The sequence below is a fragment of the Agelaius tricolor genome, unplaced genomic scaffold (genome assembly GCF_023055355.1).
Source record: "Agelaius tricolor isolate 1412-34295 unplaced genomic scaffold, bAgeTri1.0.p SCAF_2, whole genome shotgun sequence".
NCBI lineage: Eukaryota > Metazoa > Chordata > Aves > Passeriformes > Icteridae > Agelaius > Agelaius tricolor.
This window is the reverse complement of record NW_027269262.1, coordinates 84,637,933-84,662,361: the sequence shown is the minus strand read 5'-3', so window position 1 is coordinate 84,662,361 and position 24,429 is coordinate 84,637,933. Positions and strand designations below refer to the sequence as shown.

The 24,429-nt window shown below is 39.5% G+C and overlaps 1 protein-coding gene across 2 annotated transcripts in view; it reads left to right on the top strand.

Annotated features, from left to right (window-relative positions):
• The window catches only part of TMEM65 (transmembrane protein 65), a 32,245-nt gene extending 12,412 nt beyond the window's left edge, over nt 1-19,833 (top strand). For both annotated transcript variants that reach the window (XM_071421758.1, XM_071421759.1), the window contains 6 exons: nt 9,155-9,199; nt 11,233-11,300; nt 12,067-12,121; nt 14,012-14,054; nt 14,700-14,805; nt 16,332-19,833. In XM_071421758.1, coding sequence (XP_071277859.1) covers nt 9,155-9,199; nt 11,233-11,300; nt 12,067-12,121; nt 14,012-14,054; nt 14,700-14,805; nt 16,332-16,424 — 410 coding nt within the window. In that variant the 3' untranslated portion in view covers nt 16,425-19,833. The remainder of the gene's footprint in view (nt 1-9,154; nt 9,200-11,232; nt 11,301-12,066; nt 12,122-14,011; nt 14,055-14,699; nt 14,806-16,331) is intronic.
• Nucleotides 19,834-24,429: the final 4,596 nt, after the last annotated feature.

Here is a 24,429-nt window from a genome sequence, read left to right as displayed (position 1 = left end):
ACTGCTGTAAATAGTGGCCACAGTATGTCACTATGTAAATAGTGGCAGTGCCACAGCATACTTTCCATTGCCATGAAGAGAACTGTTAAATACATTAGATTCCATATTTCCTCTCCTGTGGAAAACAAAACAGGCTTCTGTATGCAGCAAACTCTGAGCTGAGGATTTGTGCATGTACTTCACTAATTCTCAAGCTGATTAGCAGAACTGGAGGTGAAGGGTGTAATTTCAGCACCCACAGAATTCTGCCTGCCTGCTTACAGTGAAGCTGTGACAAAAGAACAGGTTAAAAACCCTGTCAGTGGAAATGGGGAAATGTGTAAAGTTGAAAAACAAAAACTGTCCTAAGTAGCAGAACCATGTGTTTCATAAACTGACACTGGGTACTTCCTGGGAAAGTTAAGAAGCATTGGGATTAAATAGATGGAGCAGATGTGCAGCTCTCCATAGAGCAGAGGTCCTGAAGCAGCTTTAGAGGGAGTGTGTGCAGAGCTGGCACTTGCAGGGGTGTGATGGGAGCTGAAGCTTGCATTGGCTCTGCAGCTGGAAGCTGCAGGGATGCACTTGCAATTGAATCCTCCTGAGAGAGGCCTCATGCTTGCTAGAGGCTGGAGAAACACTGACCAGGAGAAGGATGTTCCTTTTTTGCTTTGCAGAATAAAGGCAATTGGTTGAAAGAATAAAAAGTGAGCTTAGAACTCAGAACTGTTCACTTCTAGGAAGAGTAGAGCACAGTAGCATTTGTCTTTTGCTTCTTCCTTCTGTATGACTTAATTTACAAAACCAGCAATCTTAATATTTCAGACAATTTTTGTGAATAGACTGAGTTTTTTAATAGAACTTAAAATTCATGTGCAGAATAAATTATTACTTAATGCAGCTGCATAACAGCTCAGTAGATATTTCATACTCTTATAAAAGCTGAAAGAAAATATTTTAAGGTGGAGTTCAAGTGGAGTGATTTTATCTGTTTTTTATTACAATCATTACTTCAGCTCTGTTTGCCAGAGGAAGCTGTCATTGCACTTTGAATTTGACTATGCACAGAATCAGATGGGGGTGTCAGACTAGTTTCACAATTGAGGCTCTGCTAAGTTACATGGGGAAGGGAGGAGGATATCAAAGGGATGAATCTGCTGCACTACCTCTAGCAGCAGGTAAAGAGTTAAGAATAACTTCATTGCTACTGCATTCTGTATTCATTAGGCATTTATATAGAGACACACAAATTACTTGAGTGTAATTTATGGCTGGAATTTAAATTGTCAGTGGTTTCTTATTGTGTTCCTTTTGCTGACAGGAATGAACAGATTCTTATGGACTTCAAGGCAGCTTTAATTCTGTCTTTAATGCCCCAATGCAATGAAAAATTAGGAGGAATGTCATTACACTTAATATGAGTCTGTAACAAAATGTTTGACAATCATTCAGTTTCTCTGTCCTCTCTGTCTCTCTTATTTTGGGTTGCTTTATTAAGTCTGAGACAGATGAAAATCAATAAACTGTACATGCATTTAAAGTTATTTCAGACAGAAGCTTATTTCTGCAGTTGTACTTGCTCCCAAGGTCATTCTCAGGCAGGGAATGGAACTTTCTACTTACAAGAGGGCTGGTACTTAGTGGTATGTGATTTAATAGCAGTTTGTCTTCAGCTCTCTGTAAAGATTGTAGTTGAGTTTTCTCAAAGGAAAAGATTAATCCCACGAAACATATTTAATAGCCAGCCCCCCCTGCCTGGTGCTGCTGCAGCTGCCTGCAGGTGGTGGTGGCTGTGGGAAGGTTTGTGCTGTCTGAGTGCAGGTGCTGCTGGTGCCAGGGGCTGTGGAAGCCCAGCTGTGGCTGAGGCACAAGCCCTTGTGTCACTACACTCTCTCAGTTTTGTGCCAGGGCAGGGGAGGGAGTGCCTGGTTCCCCTGTGTTCTGCACAGGCTCTTGTCAGTGAGCTGTCTCCTCTAAGGGGTTCTGCTGCTGGCTGCAGGTACCAGACCTGGCCTTGAAAGCCAAAGCTGCTCCCTGTTCTTAAAACCATTCTCCCACTGTCTTTCTTTCCTGGGGAAAGGAGTATAGTTTTGTGCAGGATGGGAAAGGGCATAAGGGGGAGGAGGGGCAGGAATAAACAAGCGTGTTTCTTGCCAGCTTTTCAGATTTCTTGTTCAAGCAGGGCCTGGGGGGAACATAAATGAATAAAGGATATTGTACATATAACTCCCTAGATATTTCATGAGCTCTCATGTTTAGATATCAGTGTTGCCTAACACAGACCTATTTAAAGGTGATGAAAGTTCTCTAGTAGATCAGATCTCTGATTGTACACAGAGTGCTGATAATTTTTGTTAGCAAATCTTCCACCGTGTCCCACAGAATTGCTTTGCTTGTCCTTTTATGGGAATATATTGCACTCTGATAATGCAGATACCATGGTCTTGTTTCCAGTTCAGCACTGTTGCTGTGCTGCTGCTCTGCTCAACTGCAGACCCATGAAATGATGGATAAATCCCTGCCTCGAACGAGAGGGGGCCCAAGAAAAAACCTTGCTGACAGAGAAATGCCAAAACCTCACCTTACTGAAACAGCTAAATTAATATATTTGGATGCCATTAATTCCACTCTGTTAGTCAGAAGGACTCATCCAGTCCTTTTCCGAATCTAGTGGAGAGGTTGTTAATAATGCCAGGCAAAGATTCATTCATCCAGAATGCTGTGCCACTGGGAGATGTCTGTCCTGTGGCTCCCAAGAACTCCTTGCAGTCCTCAAGAGGATGAGAGGGGGAAGGCAGAGCCAGCCTCCTCTTGGTAGGATGAGTATTTGGTTTTTTGAGGCAGAGAATTTTAACTCTGAAGATGGTTCTTTCCAGTCAGGGAATCGCTATAGCAAGTTTTTTTCTTGGCAGCTCTCAAGAACCTTCTTATGTTTATTTTTTTCCCCATTAAATAATAATATAACCCTTTACTTCTGGAGCAGAGATGTCATTGTTGTTCCTGTTTGCTCTCCTATCAGTTTTACTACATTGCTGGCACTTTTATGCAAACACATCAGCTGCTTTTCTGACATTTTCTATTTCTCTCTGAAGGAGATAGCTCAAACTCTATTTCTATCCTTATGCTGCATCTCTATTACAAGCTGCAAGTCCTTTCTGTGTTGTCATCACTTTAGTTGATTAACCCCCTTGAATCCCAAGGCAAGCATTTTAAGTCTTTTTTTTTTTTTTTTCCAGCTGTGGTTTGAGACCTTTTTTAAGCAAACCACTGCAAATACTACTTTGGCATTAACCTGTTTGAGTGGAAATGCTGACCTTCACATTTATAAGGCACTGATGAAGGAGGGGATTAGGTCAAGGATAAAACCCTCTTAATGATGAGGACAGTGATTTGAGGCTCTGGATACCTGTTTGCATTTCATGCTTTCTCCTACATTTCCAGTTGGAGTTTCCATCTTAGGTCTCTCTGTTTTGTCAAGCATCTTTAAAAGGATATGAATGCTGTGCCACATTTTTGGAAGAGATAATAGGATAAGTGTATTTTATACTCACTACAGGGGATCACAGGAATGAACTATGCTTGAAGTCACTACTGGGGTTTGTTCTGAAGGGAGTTGATTGGCCAGGGAGCACACTGCACCTGCAAAGCTTGTTCAGCTCTTTGTTCAGTAGATGTAACAAAGGTTTCAAATAAAGGTGATAATCTCCTGCTTTATTTTTTCAAATAAAGGTGATAATCTCCTGGTTTTTCAGGAAGGGTAATGCAACACGATCACTGTGTAATTCTCTACAATGTTACAGGGAGTATTAAAAAACCACTATCGTATTTGTATTTATGCAGAATATTTGTTTGGACATAGTTTCCTTCTCCAGAGTAGTAGAGAAATTTTCTGTCACCTCCTCTATTTGTACCAGAGCTTCGCCCAGCTTTCCCTCTGCTGGGCATGTGACTCAAGGGGCTGACAGCCAGGTTTATATTTAGCACTGCACAAGTCAGCCTCCTTTCATGCCTTAATTGCTGTAGTAACAGGAAACCACTTGTGAGTTATAACAAATGATGCAGAATTTTTCTTTACTGTCAACTCAGGAATTGTTGTTTCCCCATCTGGAATATTAAGGGAACCCAACTGAAGATCAATGGGACAAGATTTTTTCAATTTTGCTCGATTGCAGTTCTGGTGAAAACACTTAGGAAGAGCAGAGGAAGGAAAAAGGATGATAAGGAGGTGCCTTATGGTCTTATTCCATGAATGAATCTATACATAGAGTCAGAAAATGCTTTTGAGGATCCACTTCTGAACAAAGCAATAACACATCTCATTTTTAAGCTCCAATCCAGAATTTTGGTTGTATCGATCCTCTCATGTACTCATGTGCAAAGGAGTGCCTCTTTTTAGTAGACACAATAATTGCTCTGATTTCTTGTTCTGTGTAAGTGATGTTTTTGTTGTTTCAGTGATGTGTATCTGAATGATTAGCTGAAATGATCTGGATGGGCTTTTTGGAGGAAACAGATTGATGAATTCAAGGCAAAACCCTCTGTAACTTCTAGATTACATGCCTTTAGAGCCTAAAATGACATTATAATAGATCTAGATTATTAATATTTATTGTACTCCTCTTCTTAATACTCATTGGTTAATAATTAATTTAAACAATTCAGCCACTATTTAAAAATCTATAAAACACTGCTCATATTTTTGTCTCAGATATGGCAATAGTCAGCAGAAGTATTTTCCAAGGGTAGCTCTGGCAGTAGTACCTGCATTCAGTGTTAGTGTTTCCTGCCCCTGGGTGACAGTAACAGATTCAGCTGTAAAATTTTATGGTGGTGTTAGCTGCAATTTGAATAAAACATAATACATGCCTTTAGGCTTGCAAGTTCTCTTGTATGTCAGTTCTTAAAAAATTGATAATTCAGAAGCTGGTGATGACAACTTGCTGGGTTATGGTTGGGTTTGTTTTTTTTTTTTCTAATAAATGCACTCCCATTACCTGTTAGTCAGTTGTGGTTAGTTTGTCAGCTAAGAATAATAATTCTAAAACTAAATTGCAAGTACTTGTCTACAGTTGGCAGAGTGACTTTAACTTGCTGGGTTTGGACCAAGTTGGATGCTGGTATTGTTTATGTTGATGGTTTTATGTTTCACTCCTTCACCCCCATGCTCCCCCTCCAGGTTCTAACTATTTTGTAAAATAAGGAAAAAGATGGTTGTATACATTTTAAAAATATCAAGAACAGATTTAAGAAGCAGTAAATGTTCTTCTGCTTCCCACTTTGCTAATTCAGGGCTCATGACATGTATTGCACTTGAGCCTTGGTTTTTAACCTCATTTATGGTAATGAATGTCAGTTAGAAAATAGCAATTCCTCACTCCACCATTTCATTTTATTCCCTCTGCAGTAACATGAATTCTGTGTCGTACTGAGTGCTCTGACGCAGGATGAGCTGGTGAATGGCCAGCATGAAATGCAATTCTGGAGTACTTTAGAGTTGTTTTCTTTTTCCTCCAGACATTTAAACTCTCAATTGTTTGATTCTGACTGAATCGAGCTCTTTAAAGAGGGTTTTGCAATTTAGGTTTTGTTTTCCCTCTGGGAAAATAAACAAAAGACACGTTTCCTTTGCTGTACTCTCTGAATATTTTTATTCTCGTTTTTTGCTGAGTCTTGAAAATAGTCAAAACAACTTCCTATGTATAAATACCCTATACTGAAATATATTTTGCTATCTAGAGTTTTTTAAAATTGGTTTAAAGAATTTTTTGGCTCTGAGTGCTTTTATGTCTTGCAGTACTTTTATGTATGCTTTAAAAAGGTGATATTGGAAGTGATTCCATAGAAAGGTTTTTGGCTTTCATGCCACAGTGGTTGGAGGGTTTTTTTCTGCTTTAATTTTTTTTTCCTTCTCCATGTCCCAGCTTTAGAGCAGTCTTTGGCCTGTGCAAGTAGAGCTGAGCTGGAGCAGCCCTTTCCTGCAGCAGGCAGTGCTCTGTACCTGGCAGAGGCAGAGCATCAGTTCTCAGGGAAGTTGTCTTTGTGCTTTAAAGCTTTGTTTTAGTGCTCCAGAGGGGACAGCTTTTCCCATGAGCCTGGTGCTGCAGGTAGCCTGTGACAAGGTCCTGAGCCCCCTGGTCTCACTTGGCCCTGCTCTGTGCTGGGGGGAATGAGAGGCTCTCTCAGGCTCTGTCCTGGCTCAGGCTGAGAGGGAGCTGCCCTGTCCAGCCCATGAGCAGGGCTCACCAGCACCAGTTACTGAACTTCATCTGGCAGACTTCTCCTATCTCATTAATATGTGTAATCACCGGTTTTTTTCACAGATTAAATTTTATCTTGATGATGAGGGAAGCTGTAAGCTAGGCACACTTCCACACGAGTTTACAAGACTCCCTTTTATAAAATAAAGTTCTTGCATGTGCAGTAGGAAGATGCCATTACTGGCATGAGCTCCCTGTGGCCGATCAGGAGCCGTGTGGTCTCCAGAGCATGGTGCCACCATGCTGTCCCCAGTGACCTCTCTGGCAGCTTCTGCCCTGATAGTGTTGAAGAACTGCTTGATAAAATGCCTACTTAGCAGGAATCCCATGCTACTGAAACAGATTATGTCAATGATCAAGTAATTTTTGTTTATATTTGATCCCCTGGTATTTCCCTCTGGCTTGCACTAACTTGTCTTTCGTCTAACCTCAAAGTAGTGTCCCCCAACCTCCCTTCTTTTAGAAACATCCCAGTAGCTCTTGATGTATGTTCAGAAGGAGGAGCTGATGTTCTTTTTAGTTACTTGGAACTCCCATTATGCCTAGATGTAAGACATTTTTATTTTTGTCCTTCTACCAAATACCCTTAATTCTTCCTTTTGGTAGTAAGTTTCTGAAATCAAATATTCACTGTTTTTTTTTAGCTTTTTTGAATTGCTGTCTAGCTAGACTGAATAGAATGTAATTTTGTAGACTGACAGGTGCTATCAAACTCAGTTGTAGTTCAATCCAGAGAACTGATATTCTAGAGCTTTGTAGTATTTTGTGACAAGCTGAATAGTCTTTTGTATTCTGTATTGATACCCAAAATAGATTGAAATTATCTAATCTAACTGGCTGTCATAATTAGGGAAAACTGAAAAGATGCCTTTCTCAGAGGTAGAGTGTTTCCTGGAAATTTGTTTATGTTGATACAGTTTCTTAGCACAAAATCCTTTATATGGAGACCTAGATCTGAAAACCAGATGGGCACTGCAGCAGGGGTGGTTTCAGTGGCAGTGCCACAGGAAGCCCAGGAACCACAAGTGGTTGGTGTGGGAGCTTCCCATCAGAGCAGAAAGCTGTGGAAGGCAGCACTGTGTGACCTCCTGTGCTTGTGTTCAGTTTGGGGTTTTCATTCTCTCCCTGGCATTCAGCAGGATGGAGCAAATGAGTTTAGGGAAGCCTCATCAGGAATGTGACAGTGTTGACTTAGGTTTCCTGGCCACCCTCAGGGCATCTGGAGCTTTTGGAGCCAGTGGCCTCAGCTAATAACCTCTTTATTTCAAGGTGGCTCAGATTTTTCCCCAGTGTTGTGGAAATTGTCTTTGAGGAAAGCTGCCCAAAGGGCAGTACTGGTGTGTATAGACAGGTCTTTCTTGCTTTGTCCATGCTTCTGTCAAAGATTTGCTTAACCTGTGAAAACAGAAGGAAGTGAGACCACTATAAAAGTGGGTCCCATCCCCAATCCCATTCACCCTGAACACAAGCTGAAAATTTTGGTCTGATGTTTCCTTGCCATCTATACTCAAGGCTTCAGAAGACTGACTCTCAATGGGGCCCCCTCTGTTTACCGTGTTCCTCTTCCAGCCTAAGCTTTGAATCTGTAGATTCCTTGGCATTTTATAGGGGAGAGCAAAATAATGTAGCATTTGGACTATACTTGTCCCATTTGCATGGTGGGTGCATCTGGTGTTTGTACTTAGGCAGTGTTTATATTGGGCAGAGGGAGGAAGCACCTCTTCAGTAACTGCTAGGGCTTGAAAGTGTTAGTCCTTCAGTTAGTGAAATTATTTTGGAAGTCAGTGTCCTGGTTGGCTAAATACTGGCATTATGATCTAATTTTTTTCCTCAAAGGTACTTTGAGTGAATATTTCTGTTTCTTCCTTAAAATGGCTTTGAGTCTAAGAGTGACTAGGATGCAGGAATACTCACTTCAGTCTGCAGTGCTCAGACATAGGCTCAAATCAATCACACTCTGTGTTTGCAGCGCTGTCTTTCCATGTACTTGTCTGCCCAAGTAAAATTTGAATACTTGAGTGTTGTAGGTTCCATGTTTTACCATTTTTAACCTTTGTCTGTAGAAGTTACCTCAGCAGAAGTATGGAAGCAACTTGTCATATTCTCAGGGTTCATAATATTGGAAAATATTTGGGGAATGATTTTTTTCTGTTTTAAAAAGGAGATCTTATGCTCAATATCTACTATAAAAAATACACAAGAGAAACCTAAAAAAGTAGCTAGGTTTTTTAAACCCTTGCTGCTGTTAAACGAGTAACTTGCTGCTGTATTCTGCACAGCATCTCTGATCACAACTGTGTTGGTTTCCTGTAGAAAAAGTACTCTGTCAGGTTCAGGAGTAATGCCCCGGTCCTTGCAAACTCTTCCTTGATTTGAGTCCAGGATACCTGAAACATGCATCAAATCACCAAACTTCATCTGCTGTTACCAAAATCAGTGGTCTCCATTTTTGTTTTATTCTTACATTGGCATGAAAAATACCTCTTGTGAGAATATAAATGGTAGTATTTATATTGCAGACTCTCTGGGGGAAAGAAGGTTGTCTGCTGCATGTTTAGAGGACCTCTAAAAAAAACCATACAATTGTAGAAGATGTGATATTTTCTAATTTTGGTGTGGTTTTGTAATTTTCAAATGAAGATGGCTGTTGGACTGCTTCTGAAGTATGCTGTTACTGTGCATAATCACTTATACTGGTGTAAGCTTGTAATATTCTAAGACATTTTGGCTTTTAATACTATGTTATCTTTTGTAAAAATAATAAAAATGTAGGTGTGAAGTATTTTTCTTTCCCATTTGATAGCTGTTAAATAACATAACTGCTTTTTTTTGCCTGCTAGAAATTTGGTAAAGACTTGATAATAAACTGAATCTATGATGAAGCAGCTAACTTTCTCATTTCATTTTGACTTCTCTAGAGAAGTTGGAGGTTGCACCACCATCTCCAGGACAACTGAGACATGGTAAAAGAAGAATGTTTGTTGAATGTGGTTCAGTATTGGTGCAGTCTCTCTTTGAATTGGCTTCATCTTTGTTCCACAAGTGCTGGTCTGTCCTCATCCCTGTTGTATGGAGTAAGAGAAAACCAAAGCAAGCACCAACACTCACCCTGCTGCCTTTGTTTCATAACACCTCGGCTGGAGAATGAGCAACACTTACTGAAAGTAGGACAGAAAGCCCAAATGAGAGCACACTGTTCAAAGCCAGCAGCAAACATTGTTTTTCTAAGCCAAGCAGTGTTGGTGCTGCAGTGCCTTGTGCAGGTTTTGTGTTTTAAAAGGACTGAAAAGTGGTATAAAATTGCAGAGAAATTGGAAACAGATTGTGCATTTATGATTCACGATTCAAATTCTGATTTAGTTTCCAAATTAGTGTATTTTTGTGTTTTTGTCCTCTTCAGTGAGCAAATTTATTTAGGCAAACATTTTCCTTTTCTGATTATCTAGGTTTTTTTCCTAATTTGTTCCCCCCCCTCCTTTGTGTCTGGGGTTCTGTTTACTCCATGAATTCCAAAATTTTGTGCATTTCAACAAGAATTTGAGGTCCCAGTTTAGCTCCAGTACACACATTTTGAAAATACTGGGCATATCTGTGTGCTTGTTTTGTTATTTATGTTTTGGTGGGTTTGTCCTATGATAATTTAAAAATAATTGGAATGTTTCATAGGTTTTGTGCTGTAGTCTATTACCTGTGCAGTTTAGAAAATAGGTGTATTCTCACAAAAAGTTACAGATGACCATTCACAAAATAGTTACAGATGACCATTCAGTACCTAAGCATGAAAGATCTTGAATGTGGCTTTGGTTTTTTTGTGTGGTCATGGAATTCATACTGTCTGCAGAAAGAAAACCCAAAAGGTACTGGATATCAGTTTCTTTTCACATGACTCTGAGGTTCATGCACTCTTCTTTCATCCCTCTTCCTAGGTTTGCATCTCTTTTAAGTTTATAAAATGTAGGAATTATAGTCCAACATGAAGTGAAAAAAAACCCCAAACTCCAACCAAATCCAAACTCTGCTGCATTTTAAATGTTAAAAAAATGCAATTTTCAGCTGTATTGTTGTTGTGTAGTCTGTTTTCATGCTGTATTTAGTCTTATGAAGTGAGCACCTTGAAACTGAGCTGGAGGCAATGCTGTGCAAATTCAGTCCCACCCCCATCAAAAGCTTACAAGCTAAAACCTGAGAGAGAAAATTAACCAAGACAAAAAGGAATGAAACAGTAGCACTGTGCTCATTCTGAGAAATTACGCAGACCAGCATGTTCCAAGCTTCTGCAACAGAAAATATTTTCAGAAAGGATTTAATTGGTTTTAAAAGTAAAAAAGAAGATAATGCGTGAAACAAAAGGTGGTGTTTGGTTTATTAAGCAATGTATTAAAAAGCAGCTACAAGTCTAACTTGCAATGAGGATAGCACACAAACAAAGTCAAGATACAATTCACAATTGAAATTGTGAGATAATTAAGAGTATATGACACCCTAGTGAAACTCACCGTAGCATCTGCAGATTTGGCTGAAGGAGTTTTGACAAGAATTGAAATACAAAATGTTAGGAATGTGTGAAGAAGATGGAGCTCTTGCACAGACATAGTGAGGGACTTGCAGAAAGAGGGCCTTTATTTCAAGTCTGGTGAGACAGTTTGGTGATTTTCAGTGATACTGCAACATCGCTGTAAGGTCTGTAAATAATACCAGAGTTCGTGTAGTTTTAACTATTTCTCTTATGCACTAGTAGGTATAAGTGGTTTTCACCTGAAATTGTAAAAGTACTTGCAAAGCAGATTTTTAAGCTGGTTCTTCACAAGCCATTAGTAACATTTCTGTGTAGCAAAGGGTTTTACCACACCTGCCAGCAACAAAAAGGTGACCAGGAGGAAAGGAATTTTGTGTACTCTGCCTTTGTTTCTCTTAAAACCAGTATTAGACATTTCAGTTGTTCCTGTGCACTAGTGAACTTACAAAAATTAACTTTTTTCTTTGTTACTTCTTTTAGTGTTCTTCCACAATGCATTACCTTTTGTAGGGTTTGGATTTTTGGATAACGCAATAATGATTGCTGCGGTAAGTTCACTGTTTAATTCCTTGAACAAGTCTGTAAGATGCATATTTTTCAAGAGAACAGAATAGAATGGCCTGGGAGGTCTAGTCTTGAAAGTCCCTCTGTTCAGGACCATCTCAGGGTCTCTAGTCCAACCTCCTGCTCAAAGCAGATCCAGCTGTAAGATGAGACCAAGTTGCTCATAGTTTTATCCTGAAGAACTTGAGAAATCCAAGGGCAGCCTGTCTGAGCAACCTGTTCCAATGCTCAGCTGTCCTCAGCTGTCCTGGATGGAAAATGATTTGCTCTATCCAACTGGAACGTGTCTTGTTTTAGTTCATGCACTTTGTCTCTCATCTTTTGACCATGTACTGGTGTTTCATAATGTAGACCATGTGGTTTTGTTTCTTCAGCTGAAAACATAAGGAGCTGTGATACTGTGTTTTATTTGTTTGCTTGGTATTTGTAGAAGTTTTTGTTCAGAGCTCTACATTCAGCTAAGAGTTGCAGTGGGGAAGATGCTATGCAGGGATAGGGGTTGCAGGTTTGTCCCCCAGCTGCCTGAGAGAGTACATATGAAATATTAAAAGACTTTCAGAAGTAGACCCTTGCCTTAGGGGGAATATATGCCAGGAAGAAAAGAACTCTGTGATCTAATAGAAGAAATGTCCATTTATCCTTTCACTTTTAATGTAGACAAGCAATAAACAAAACTTTTGTCAGTTGTATCAATATAATTTATTTTAACTCCAAATCCCTCAAATAATGAGAAAACTGTTTATTTTTCAGGGAACCCAGATAGAATTGTCAATTGGAGTTGTCTTAGGAATTTCAACTATGGCAGGCAAGTATTAAAATTGCAGCACATTGAGACTAATATGGCACATTCCTATATTTTAAGCTGAAAGTAGCACACAGGGCTGGAAATGGCTCTTCCTCAGTCTTGCAGCTGCATTTCCTAATAAAGAAACAATCTCTGGGTGAAGCTAGGATGTTAGAAATGATCAAATCGGTAGCCAAATTTATAAAAAAATTTAACAAAGATTTATTAGATCGATAACAAAAAAACCCCAGAATTTCAAAAGACGACCACAGCCAAGACAGCGTCAGCCCCGGGTGCAGGCGCTGGGTGAACCGAGATCCGACTGACAAAGTGCCAGCGTTTCCCCGTGGTTCACCCCGAGTGCTTCCAGCAGCCAGCTTATATACAGTTTATTCTGCCTGAGGCAGGGATGACCGAACGTTTCTTTGTGTCTCTTCACATGTAGAACTGGGGCCATACATGTGCAGGAATAGACAAAGGTAGGTCCAGGGGTCCAGACAGACGGATGTCTGAGCACCTTGGCAGAATCTGTATTTGTATTTAGCAGAGTGACCTCCGGTTCTTGATTACACCGGTTCTTGATTACACCGGTTCTTGAGAACGGTAGATGCAATCTTCCCAGGTGCAGGTCCTGTGAGTGATTCAGACATTCCACAGAAACTTATCAATCATGGCCCAGGAAGGTTTCTTTCATATGTTAACAGACTTGATATTATCTTAACGTTGTCCGGGAACTAATTGAATAAAAATGAGACTCTGCTCCCAGCCAGGGTGATCACAGACATACCTTAGATTCTACAATATTTTATACACATATATAGCATGAATTATCTCTACCATATACTATGTAGGACATATTCCATTTGTAGAAAAGGAATTTCAGTTCAAATAGCTTTTGAAGTGCTTGTTGTTGATTTCAGCCTAATAATTCAAATCCTGGGTCAGTTGGGAAAGTGTATTTGCATTTCTGTGATGGAACTGCTCTAAATTCCCCAGGGCCCAGTGTCAATGTATGTGGATATATGTGTTTGTACGTTGCTGTTGGCTTGCAGTACTAAGGGGAGATCAGTGTTGGTGTCTTTGTACTGCACTTCCTGGTGGCTCCTCTGCCTTGGTGAGATACCACAGGAAGGCCAAGCAGCCACCCTGCCCCTGCCCTGGGCCAAGACTGATAAGCTCTGCTCAGCAGCTCTGGTGCCTCTGCAGTGGCAGAGGGTGCTCATGGATCCACCAGCTGCAGGTGTAGCATTGCTCAAAAGCACGAGGAGGGAGAGCTGAGCTGAAAATGTTACAGCAGGGCAAGTTCAAGATTTGGAAATTTGCAGGCCTTGGTTCAATGTGAGACAGTCACAGGGAAGCTTATCTTAGTAAGGTCTGCTGTGAAATCTGTATTTTGTGTGTAACTTTGTTCACTTGTGTTACATTATTTCTTCTTGAATTGACACAGTTCATGGATATAATGACATGGTATCAAAGCTGCATACCTGAGTGGCAACTCCTTCTATTTACACTGCTCCTGTGCCTCTTCAGGCACTGGAAGGCTTTTCTTGGTGTGCAGCATTAGCTGCATGGAGCTGACAATCATGCACAGCTGTTCTTAACTCTAATCTCAAAAGTTATGTTGATTTCCAAGTGTTAGTGCTGTCTTTTTTGTATTGTCAAGTTTTCTCCATGTAAATTGAGAAAAATAGTTGCACCTCTTACTAATTCTAATCTGCTGCTGTTATTAAATTGTAATAAGGTCAGAATAAAAACCACTAAAATATAAGGAACTTAGGTCTAGTCTTTAATTCTGTATAAAATGAGAATATGCGAAGGTCACTGGAGGGTGGGAGCTGGGTTTGTTTGTAGGGTTGGAGGGTTGGTTTTGTTTGTAGCTAAAATAATACCTTTTTCTCTTCCTCCCTCCAGCTGCAGCTTTGGGAAACCTTGTTTCAGATTTAGCTGGACTGGGGTATGTATGAACTTGTGTTAAGAATATTAAGTGCATTCATTGAGATGCAAAGTGGAAAAATATTTCTTTTTGTCACGTAATATAGTTCTGCCTAATATACTTTCTCAGGTTGTTATCCCCAAATCTGAAGAGATTTCCTTCTCCTCAGCTGAAACAATATCTCTGCAATGTCTTCAGGTCTAGGCAAACCTATTTCTGATAAAAACAGATCCAGTTTATTTAGTTTTTACAGGAAGTTCCTGCATAACTGCTGAAACTAAAGCTGTTTGTTATGCCTGTTTTTCCCACTTTCCCTGTTTTGTTTTCTGCAAATTACAAGGCTTGCCACTAACTAGTCTGTGGGTGACCTTTCCTCCAGTAAAGGTTACTTAAAAAGCTCTGTAAAAATGCATTAACATTCACACCAGTTGTGTTGTACTGCATAAGGTTTTTTAGAAATACTGTGTCTTCAATCAGTGAGATAATTAAATTACATTGCAAAATGTGACCTTTAGAAGCCTGAACTCTGTCCCATAATTTTCTCTCAATCACTTTATTGGTATGCTGAAGGAAAAGCTCTTGTCTTTAAGTTCAAGTATTTCAAAACCCTCACTAAAAGATACTGTGAGATTCAAAATCAATTGTTCTTGTTTTCTTGTTCTTCAGTCTTGCAGGTTATGTGGAAGCTTTGGCTTCCCGGCTGGGTCTGTCAATCCCTGACCTGACACCCAAACAAGCTGACATGTGGCAGACCCGGCTCAGTGCACACTTGGTGAGTATCCTGTGGGCAGTGCCGCTGGTGTGGAGCTTTTTGTGTTTAAACCAGCTGATAAATGCTTTTTGTCACTTTTTCAATTTATTCCTTAATGGCCACCAACTTTGTGCATGTTCCCCAGAGGGTTTAGTCTTAAGCCCATATCAGGGAGAATCAAGAGATGGGAATTTTTTGAGCTTGAGTGGTTTTTTTGTATGCAGCAAGCCCAAGTGACAAGTGACATGGATAGACTCTGCAATGACTTTGTGTACACTGTGCAGATACCTGGGCTGAGCTCTGGCTGTGGTGATAAGATAATTTACTTGGAAGTTATGACCACTTAGTAGTTTACTCCTCTACATTCTTTGTCAAGTGCTTGCTATTCATATACCTGTGCTGGTTTGTACTAATTTCTAATGATCTATAATTAGCTTGGATATGAAATCAGCTTTCCTCTGGCCAAACTTTCAGCACTTGAGTAGTATGCACTGCCTGTGTTTACAGTTACAGGACACTCACTTTGCAGATGCCTTTCAGAGTGATTACTTACTTAACATTTAAATATTTGAAGTGGTACCACTTCAGCAGTGAGCAATGATTAAAGAAACAGATTATCAGAAACTGAGTAAAGAAACAGATTCTTTGTCAGAATGAGCCTTCGTTGGGAAAAATACTTTTGCAGATTTAAGGGAGAAGAAATAGCACTTACTGAGGAAAAGTTATGGTAGAAAAAGTCAGTGATAGATCAAAGCACGGAGCAGTGAAGAGTTGGCATGCTGTCAGGGGGCTGCCCCATAGTCTAAGAGTCTTCTCAGTAAAAGCTGAGCCTGTGGCAAAACCTGTCATTGCACTCAGTTTGTTTATATTCTTTTTCTGTGAAAAAACTTCAGTGTTCTTTTGCCTGTATGGTATTTTTGCATTTTGTCTTTTGCATTTTGTCTTTTTTATCTGCTGTCTCAAGTTTTTCAACACTATCCACCTACTGCTATTGATGTGGTTTGGAGGGTGCTTGTCTTTATTTCCTCTCCTCTTGACTTACACATTCAGATCAAATGAAATGTTTTCCAGTTTTTGTTGGTTTTGCCTTGTGCCTTTGAAAGCCATCATGTTTGCAAGGAGCCACTCATTCCTTTGATGATTTGCAGTACCAGATACACGCAGATGCATTTATAATTGCACCTAAAATGTGTGTAGGTGTTGTTTGGTGGCTTGGTGTTTTGGTAATTTTTTTTTCCTTTTCTGTCTTCCTGGCCACTCTGCTTATCCTTTGAATGTCCATTTCCTCTCTTACCACTTGTGCAACTCTTCATGATCATTGCCCTCCTCCTTCTTCAGAATTGTCTTTTGTCATAGCAAACACTGTTTCTAACCTTGTCATATCTGCCTCTCTCTCATAGACTGTGTTTCTAGTCTGCATGCTAAGAAAAATGTGATTCCAAGCTGAAAACTAGAACAAGGGTTGTGTGTCCCTGGTTGTGGTGGTACATGGGTAATGAGTAATAACTGATCAGTGAAAAACTTAATTTTTTCCCCTCTTTCTTTAGGGTAAAGCTATTGGAGTGACCATTGGCTGCATTTTAGGAATGTTTCCTTTGTTGTTCTTTGGCGAGGAGGAAGAAAAACTGGAAGAAAAATAATAATCTTTTTACAAGACATATACAAATGTAAACTACTGTACCTCAATTATTCAATTATGCTGTCAATATTTAGGAATTAACAGACAGTAAAAAAATGTATAGACTTGGGAACAAAACCTTCAGCATGTCATTTTATGGAAACACTAATTTATTGTGGCCTTGTTGTGTTCAGTACTTCTTTTTATAAGATATCATCTAACTTTTTATTTAATTGTAAATTTTTGAAGTGTTTTCACTTATGGCAAGATGTTTACCACTTTCCCCTTTGAACTTATTCTTTAATGGATTATTATTTCAATAATCCACCATGGATGACAGTATCACTCTTGAGTTGCATATTGGTTGCTTAACAGTTGTAATTGCATGACAGAAATATCACTGGTGTTCATCAGGTCCTTCAATGCAGATTACCAAGAAGATCAGGGATGAGTAATTTGAAGTCCCTCACTTTGCAAGGAGACTGGTTGCCCCTCACCAGCCATCATTTTGCACTGCCTTAGATTAGATATTTCAGTGATCTTTGACAGTATAGTTTCATTTTTTCACAATTCTGACTTAAGTGTCTCTGAATTGTCTTCTGATGATCATGTTGATGCTTTGACAAGGTAAGTGTTTCCAGTGTAGGCTCTCTACCAAGTCCGTTTTTAAAGTGGTGATTTAACAACCTTCTGTACTTCCATATTCATGCCTCTTTTTTCCCCTTTCTAAACAATGTTTTGTGAATTGAGTTGAAATATCCTTAATTTGTCTTCCTCTGTTTTGAGTGTGGTATTAAAGAATTCAGACCAACTGTTTCAAAACCACAAACAACTTTTTAAATTGTTCTGCTTAATATAAGGTGTGAATAATTGATTGGGTAGATGAGGCCAGGGAACAGTTCAGGGTATGAATGAATGCTGGCATTGCAAGTTTGTTATGAGTGCTTCAGTTGAAATGATAAGTGTACCATCAGTCTGGATTAGAGGACCTGATTTGATGATAATACCTTTGTGTTTAAGATTAAGTCTTTGCTACTTTTTTTTTTTCCTGACACAATTAGTTAAAAAAACCAAGCAACAAAAATAGGAGAATTGAGGCCTTTTTACTTTTTTTTTTTTACTTTTGTTTTTGTAGTCTTACTTGGCGTATTATAGACCTGTGCAGTATCATGTAACTGTGCTTTTATATGGTTATGAATAGAATTATGACAACTATTGAATATTTATAATATTTCAGGATCTTACTTGCCAGTAGCATAATGCTAAACTGCTAATTGTCCCTTAGAGGAGAAGTTTTCTTACTTGTTTGAATACCACTTGGAAAAGCCACTAAAAAGTGGCACAGCCAGGGCACTTTGAAAGTTTTGTTGCTGAAATTGCTAGCACTTCTGAAACCTAGAAAGAAAAGTTAAAAAAGAAATCAAGTCCCCTGATGATTTTTATTTGCTGTAGGAAAAGTCTTATTGTTATGTGCGTGTTTTACAAAACTCATTGCTTAGCTCATTGTTATAAATCTGACTTCCCTGTTCTGATTTCTAGAAGCCCTTTAACAGCAATACTGAAACTGACTTTAATCAAGGTGGCACTTGGATCTGTTTCTTAAAAAGCAGATGTTGAAAGCTTGGAGTGAGTAGTCCTAATAGTATGTGCTGTACTTTGCACATTAAACCAGGAAAATCTGGACCAAGCTGGAAAACTGAATGAAAGCTCAGCCAAGCAGCAAGCACAAATGCAGAGGAGTTTCAGCTTGTGCTTCAAAGGTGGAAGCTTTATTAAAATAAAATTAAATTAAAATCCAAATAACAACAACCCCCACAACACTAACACAAAAAAAACACCAAAAAAAACCCAACCCACAAAAACAACCCAGAAAGGCAATTATGCACTCTTTCACCAACAGATTGCTGCTGGTTTACAGTATTTCAGTGTTCAGAGGTTTTTTTACTCATCCTCACATTTGTCTTCCCTTGAACTTTTAACTTTTCTGCCTCTGCATGCACTTTTGTTTCTATACAAAGCTGTATGTATTTTTCACATTTTTCTTAAACTGAAGTACAAGTCAGAGCAATTTTGCATAGCTTCTTTTCTTGCTGTTTTTACAATTACTTCAACACTGTTTCCCATTACAATACTGGCAGCTTGATTGAAATCTTCCAGCAGTGGCCAAATCTCTGTTCTTTGGCATTGTACCATTGCAACACCGTTTTCATCACTCTGTTACAGCTCCTGAGAACAATTGGAAGGTTATGCCAGCTGTCACAGTATTTGTTTCATAATGGCAATAGGAACGACTGTGTACTATTGTTATATAGCTTGTGCATGTAAATTGAGTACCTTTTGTTGCTGTATGTCAAACTATTGTACTGCAACCAGTGCTTTTATTGAGAATCAATGAACTAAAGTATCTTGAAAGAAGTTAATCATGTGTCGTCTTGTTAAACTGTTTAGTTGACCACAAAAATGTGGAGGGCAAGTGACACATGGTGAGAAATATTGGGTATTTCAGTCTGATACCATGATGATGAAGGTGACTTCTGGGGTTTCAGTATTTGATAAAGGTGAGGAATAACTTGTGATGTGAGAGTATTAGTGGTGCTGTTGGAGGCTCAGAGAAGGTGTTTGTTGGGGCCAAGCTGCCCCCCTGAGAACCACGTAGTTCAGGATCCACACTTGTGTGCGCGTGGCATTGTGGAAGAGATCTGTGCCCTGTCTCTCCACAAGGAGAATGGGTTTTTCTGGGGTACATGGATGAAAGTAATCCCTGATGCTCTGATGACACTTACTAAAAACCTGACTGAGAAGACACAGTCCCTTTTACTTTCTGGTATCTTCTCCCTCCTTGATAAAAGGAAAAACAAAACACTGCAGGCTTGTTAAGTGACTTCAGTATTGCTCTTTTTTTTTTCTATTCTATCCATTTTTCCTGTGTTAACAGGAATTTCTTTTGCCTTCATCTGCCTGGCTGGCAGACCCGAAATTGTATTTGAAATACTGTCTTCTATTGTAATTTAAATGATAAATGTATTTTTGACTGTATGTTATCTCTAGGAACAAAGAACGTGCATCCGATAATAGGGTTACCCAAATCTTCTTGCCAGTATTTTCTCATGCGTGTACTTTTACATAAATTATTTGAATTCAGACAGCATATTTTGTATTGTCTTTAATTAAATTGTTGAACTTTCTGTAAACTTTTTACTACAGCAAAGCTGTTCTGTGTTTCTTTATTAGACCAGATGCTGGAGGGGAAATATTAATAATATCCTGTGGGTATTCAGCCTCAGTTACACAAAATGGGAATTTATTATATTTAAGTTATAAGCTAGTGGTCCTTTGTCACTGTCATAGGAAATACCACTATGGAGTGGTACTTCTGTCTCTTCATGCTCAGAAGAGAGCAATTTAAATAATTAAAATATTTGCATGGTAAACTGGTGGTGTTTGTGATTAATATTAATCAGAAGTTCACTTGCACTTGAACTGTTGGAATTAATTGAGGGTTCTTTTTGGTAAACTAAACCTTTTTGAACTTTCCTGGACTTTGGAGCTCTTCAGTTTTGTTTTTTTTTTACTTGTTGGTCAGTCCTTTTGTGGATGTCTGTGCAAGAAGAAGCGCTGTGAGTAGAACATCTGTACTGTAAGGATGGTCTCATTTAATTTTGAGAACCGGTACAGGCTGGCTGTTGTTTGACTCCATTGTGATTGTGTTGTGTAGTTGAACTTCATTCATGCTGTTCAGAGAGCCTGTCACACTTCTACCTGACATTTCCCTCTTCTTGGTCTGATGTTTTACATGGTCTAATGACAAGCTAACAGAGCAGCAGTATATAAACTGAAGGTCTTAATAAACTATGGAGGAATTATCACCCTGCTCTGAGAGTCTTATGCCTCTGGAATTTTTCAATCTAAAATATTAAGAAAATAGCTAGATCTCATAACATAAATTCAAGCTCCCATTTTAAAGTTTGTATTAGGTGTTTGTTAAGGTTTTTCCCTTGCCTCAGTATTGAGGACCCTTGGCATCCAAAGTGTTGCTTCAAAATAGCATTGGGGCAGGGCAGGGGCTGTGGGCTGAGGGTTTGGGCAAACTTGAGATTCTGAAGCCAGGCAAGATAAATGCAGAAGGGATTTTTTTATTTTGTGTTGGAAGACAGCTGTGTGCATTAGAGTGCTGATGTAGTACTTCTCCTGTAAGGAGATGATGCCAAGGTAAGGCCTTTTGCAGGCAGGAAACACTTCTGACTTAACAGTCTTCAACTTAGCAGTGGACAGTATGTGAGCAAATGGCTTAAAGAACTAAATGCTGCTTCACAGTCATGAGTTACTCCTTCTGTGTATGTGTGCAAAGATTAAGTTGCTGTAAAATACCAAAAGTATTTGAGACCTTAAATTAATGCATTTTGTGTCCATTTTGTGTTCTGTTCTTGATACTGTGCTTATCAGAGTGTCTTGTTTTTGTCTGTTGGTATGAAAAGGACCTTATCTTGGAGACCTTAAGCACTTCCAAACATGTGAGTATTGATTTATCTGTTAGAAACTAGAGTATCTTGTTATGGAATGTGAAGTGTCCTGAGTAGGACCATTCACTGTTTAGAAAACTTGGATCCAAGGGGTAAGACGTGCCATATGGGACCTACTGCTGCCATTCCTGTTGAGAAGAGGTTTCCACTGAGCAGTACCATGGATTGGTAGAACAATAACAGGGATTGCTGCCTTGTCCTTGCACAGCACTGCTACTTGGGTTTTGCAGGGTGGTCTGTTTGCTCTCTGGTGTTTCTTTATAGATTTGTGAAAATGACTTGTCTGTTACTTCAAGCTACTAACAAGGAAAGTGAGGAGAATGAGATTCTTCTCAGTCATTTTCCCTACATGGGGATGCATAGGGGTCTTATTAAAGGAGGAAAAAAACCTATGATTTTTATTCATGGTACTTTCCTGCTGTTCTCTGTGCTTTGAGAGCACTTTTAACATGCTGGAATATTGGAAGATTCCAAAGGGCTGGTGAGGTTTCCCTCCCCTAGGCTGGCTTCTCTGCTCATCTCAGCCATTGAATCATAGAAGGACCCATCAAAGGAAGGGGATACAAAAGGACAGGGGTCCTTGAACAGGAAGAGAAGAATGTTTACAGGTGATTTACCTTTGCAATACAAGTGGCAAGCTACCAAAGACCACACCAAAAGCCAGTTGGATATTAAAAGGGGATCAACCTCTTTTGGTGAAGTTTCAGGTAGGCTTTCATGAAGATCTGTGACTTTTTTTTTTCTCTGCATGGTTTCTGCTATTAGTTACTTGCCCCTTTTTGTGTAGGAACACTGGAGGGGGTCATCATTTTCCTTCTACACACTTTGCTCCCTGAGAGCTCCACAATGTTCTGAGGGATGTCAGGACTGGAGAAGAGTCTGCAACCAGAGCCATTGTTTCTAGGAAAACATCCCAAGAAAAGCCCATGCTGTGATAGGTGGTCTTATCTTCATTTGTAGTCCTCATTTGCATTGTAAAGGGAAGCAGACACTGGGATAGTTTCTCTGGGAAATAAAATGTTTTTCTTGTATTGTATTCATTTGTGGCAAGGGTTATTGTGCTGACATGCTGAGGAGCAGGGCAGTCCTTCATGTGGCTATTAAAAAAATAAGAGGTTACTCCTGACCCCCATTGGAAACCTTAACATCTCATAGGATAGTCCTCTGCTAATCTCTGCAGTGGATGAATGGCCTGGCTGTATGATTTGGCAGATTATAAAGTCCTAGGAAAGCCAAAGGCAGTTGCATGTCATTTTTCTACAGGTCACCAAGATGATGTGTGAGAGGTTTGGGCACTTGTGAACTCAATCACATGTGGATATCCTTCAGGCTTCAAGGCTCAGTTTTCATATGTTGGGGGGATTCTTCAGATGGGATTTCCCCACCTAAGTGTAGGTTTTCTATGTTGCAATTGGGCTACTCCATCTGTGTTACATAGCTCATGATAGCTCATGACCCCTTTGTTTGTGGCAGAACCAGCCCTGCAGAGTGTATTTTGTCTGATGTAGGTGTTGCAGTTCAGGGTGGGATTTCTCATGTGCTGCAGGCAGGAGGGTACTGGCTTACAGCCTCTGCATCAAAAATACAGTGCTGATGTTAATTCCTACAGTCTTCTAATATTCTTTAAGCCATGCTGAATATTTGGAATGTCATGGAGTTTCAGCCCTGTCTTTTGCCCAGAGTTTGCAAGGTTTTGATTGACCTGCCCTGTGCCATGTTGCTTTTGGTCAATGAAATTATGAATTGTGCAAGACAGCTTGTTCCATTAAAAGGAAGGGTTTATTTCTCCATGAAATAACTGGTTCATTGGATGGAAACTGCTGACTGTTGTAAAGCAAACTGACCTTTTGAGTGGAGCAGCCTGGTAGCAAACAGGGTTGACAGGGAAACAAATGACTTCTTTAAAACTTTCCAGCAGGGAAGAGCTGCTCCTTTCTTGATGGTTGTTCTCTCTGACACTCTGTGTCAGCAGCAAATTACAATGTTTTTTTGTTTTGGTTTTCATTTCAGCTGCTGTGACAAGTGATGCCAATGTTATGTATTGCTCAGCAGTGGGGATCTCTGTTGTAAATTACTTTGCATGAAAAAGTCTGCTAAATTAAACAGATAATCCAACAAAAAGGAACTTAAAGCATACACAAGGCAGTGCCCAAACTTTGTGCCTATAAAAGCAGAGACCAGAGGGCAAGGACAACAACTCACTGGCTGGAAAGCTCCTGCTGCTAAAGCACCTGTTTAAGAAAGAAACAGTCTGCTGCAGGACAAGTCATGGGTGTCTTCTGACATACCAGGGGTGTCCTCTGGTAAATTCTGAGTATGCACTGTGGTTTTTGCAGATCTTATCTCACATGCTCGTCTAATCTTATTCTGGGTAAAGTTTGCAGATAGAGTCCTTTAGTTTGTGATGTGGTTATTTCTTTTATTTCCTCCACATTATAAGAAAGTGCAGAAGAAGTGGTAGTGCCACAGCTGGTAGAACAAAAGCTGGGGAGTTGCTGCATTTCCTAAATATGCTTTTTTCTTTGCATCGATGCTCTGGAGATTTGCTCTGGCTGTAAATATTAGAAAAAATTAAGGATCCATAGCTGTTGCTGTCCATAAATGACTGTGCTGCTTGCACTTGGCAGCATTGTGTCAGATTTGCAGGCATGGTGATGCTGTAGCTTTTTTACAGACTGTGGCCTACAGCTTTGATATATTTTGCTTTCAGTTGTGTGGAAGTTTCTTCCTAACCTTCATTTTTTAACTGCTCTAAGTTTGCTGCTTTGAATTAGTACTCCTCAGTGTGTCATACTGAGTAATTCCTCCCCATGATAAGTGTATATGCATATTGAAAAATATTCATCTATTGGAAATATGTCCATTCTTTTAACTACACTTAGTCACTGTTGGAACATAACCACTCTTTTCTGTATATCCCATTAATCCCCTGTAGCACTGTTATTTCTGCAAGTAAATAAGCTCCATTTTCTAGTGCTTTAAAACACAGCATGAAGTAGTTCAGGGACTGTCACAAGATAGCTGTAACAAGTAGGAAAATCTGAGTTACTTTCCCTTCTTCCTGATACTCTTGTCTGTGCAGTCAAAACTGTGTCAGCCTTTATGACTGCACAAAGGGAGTGTCCTTCATTTTCACTCACCTTTGGCTTTCCAACCCCGCTGCCTCCTAACACTCACTGGTTGTTCCAAATTTCCGCCTGTGCAATTAGATTTTATTTTGTATTTAAAATATTTGAATTTTCTCCTAACCTCCTTGAATCTTTCTGACAGTATCCTGCCACTGGCAGAGTGTAAGCAGTAGTTAAGGGGAAAGTGTATTTAGTTATATATTAAAATTAATATTTTGCTTCCTGTCTTCTAAATGCCAGTTATGTCAAACTGTGCTTATTCTCAGCATTACTTACCACCAATGCAAAACCAATTTTTGCTGGTTTTCTCCACAATCTGTGTCTCTCTCTTTTTTTTTTTTTCTCCATAATTTTGAAAAATTATTAAATGTTCAACCCA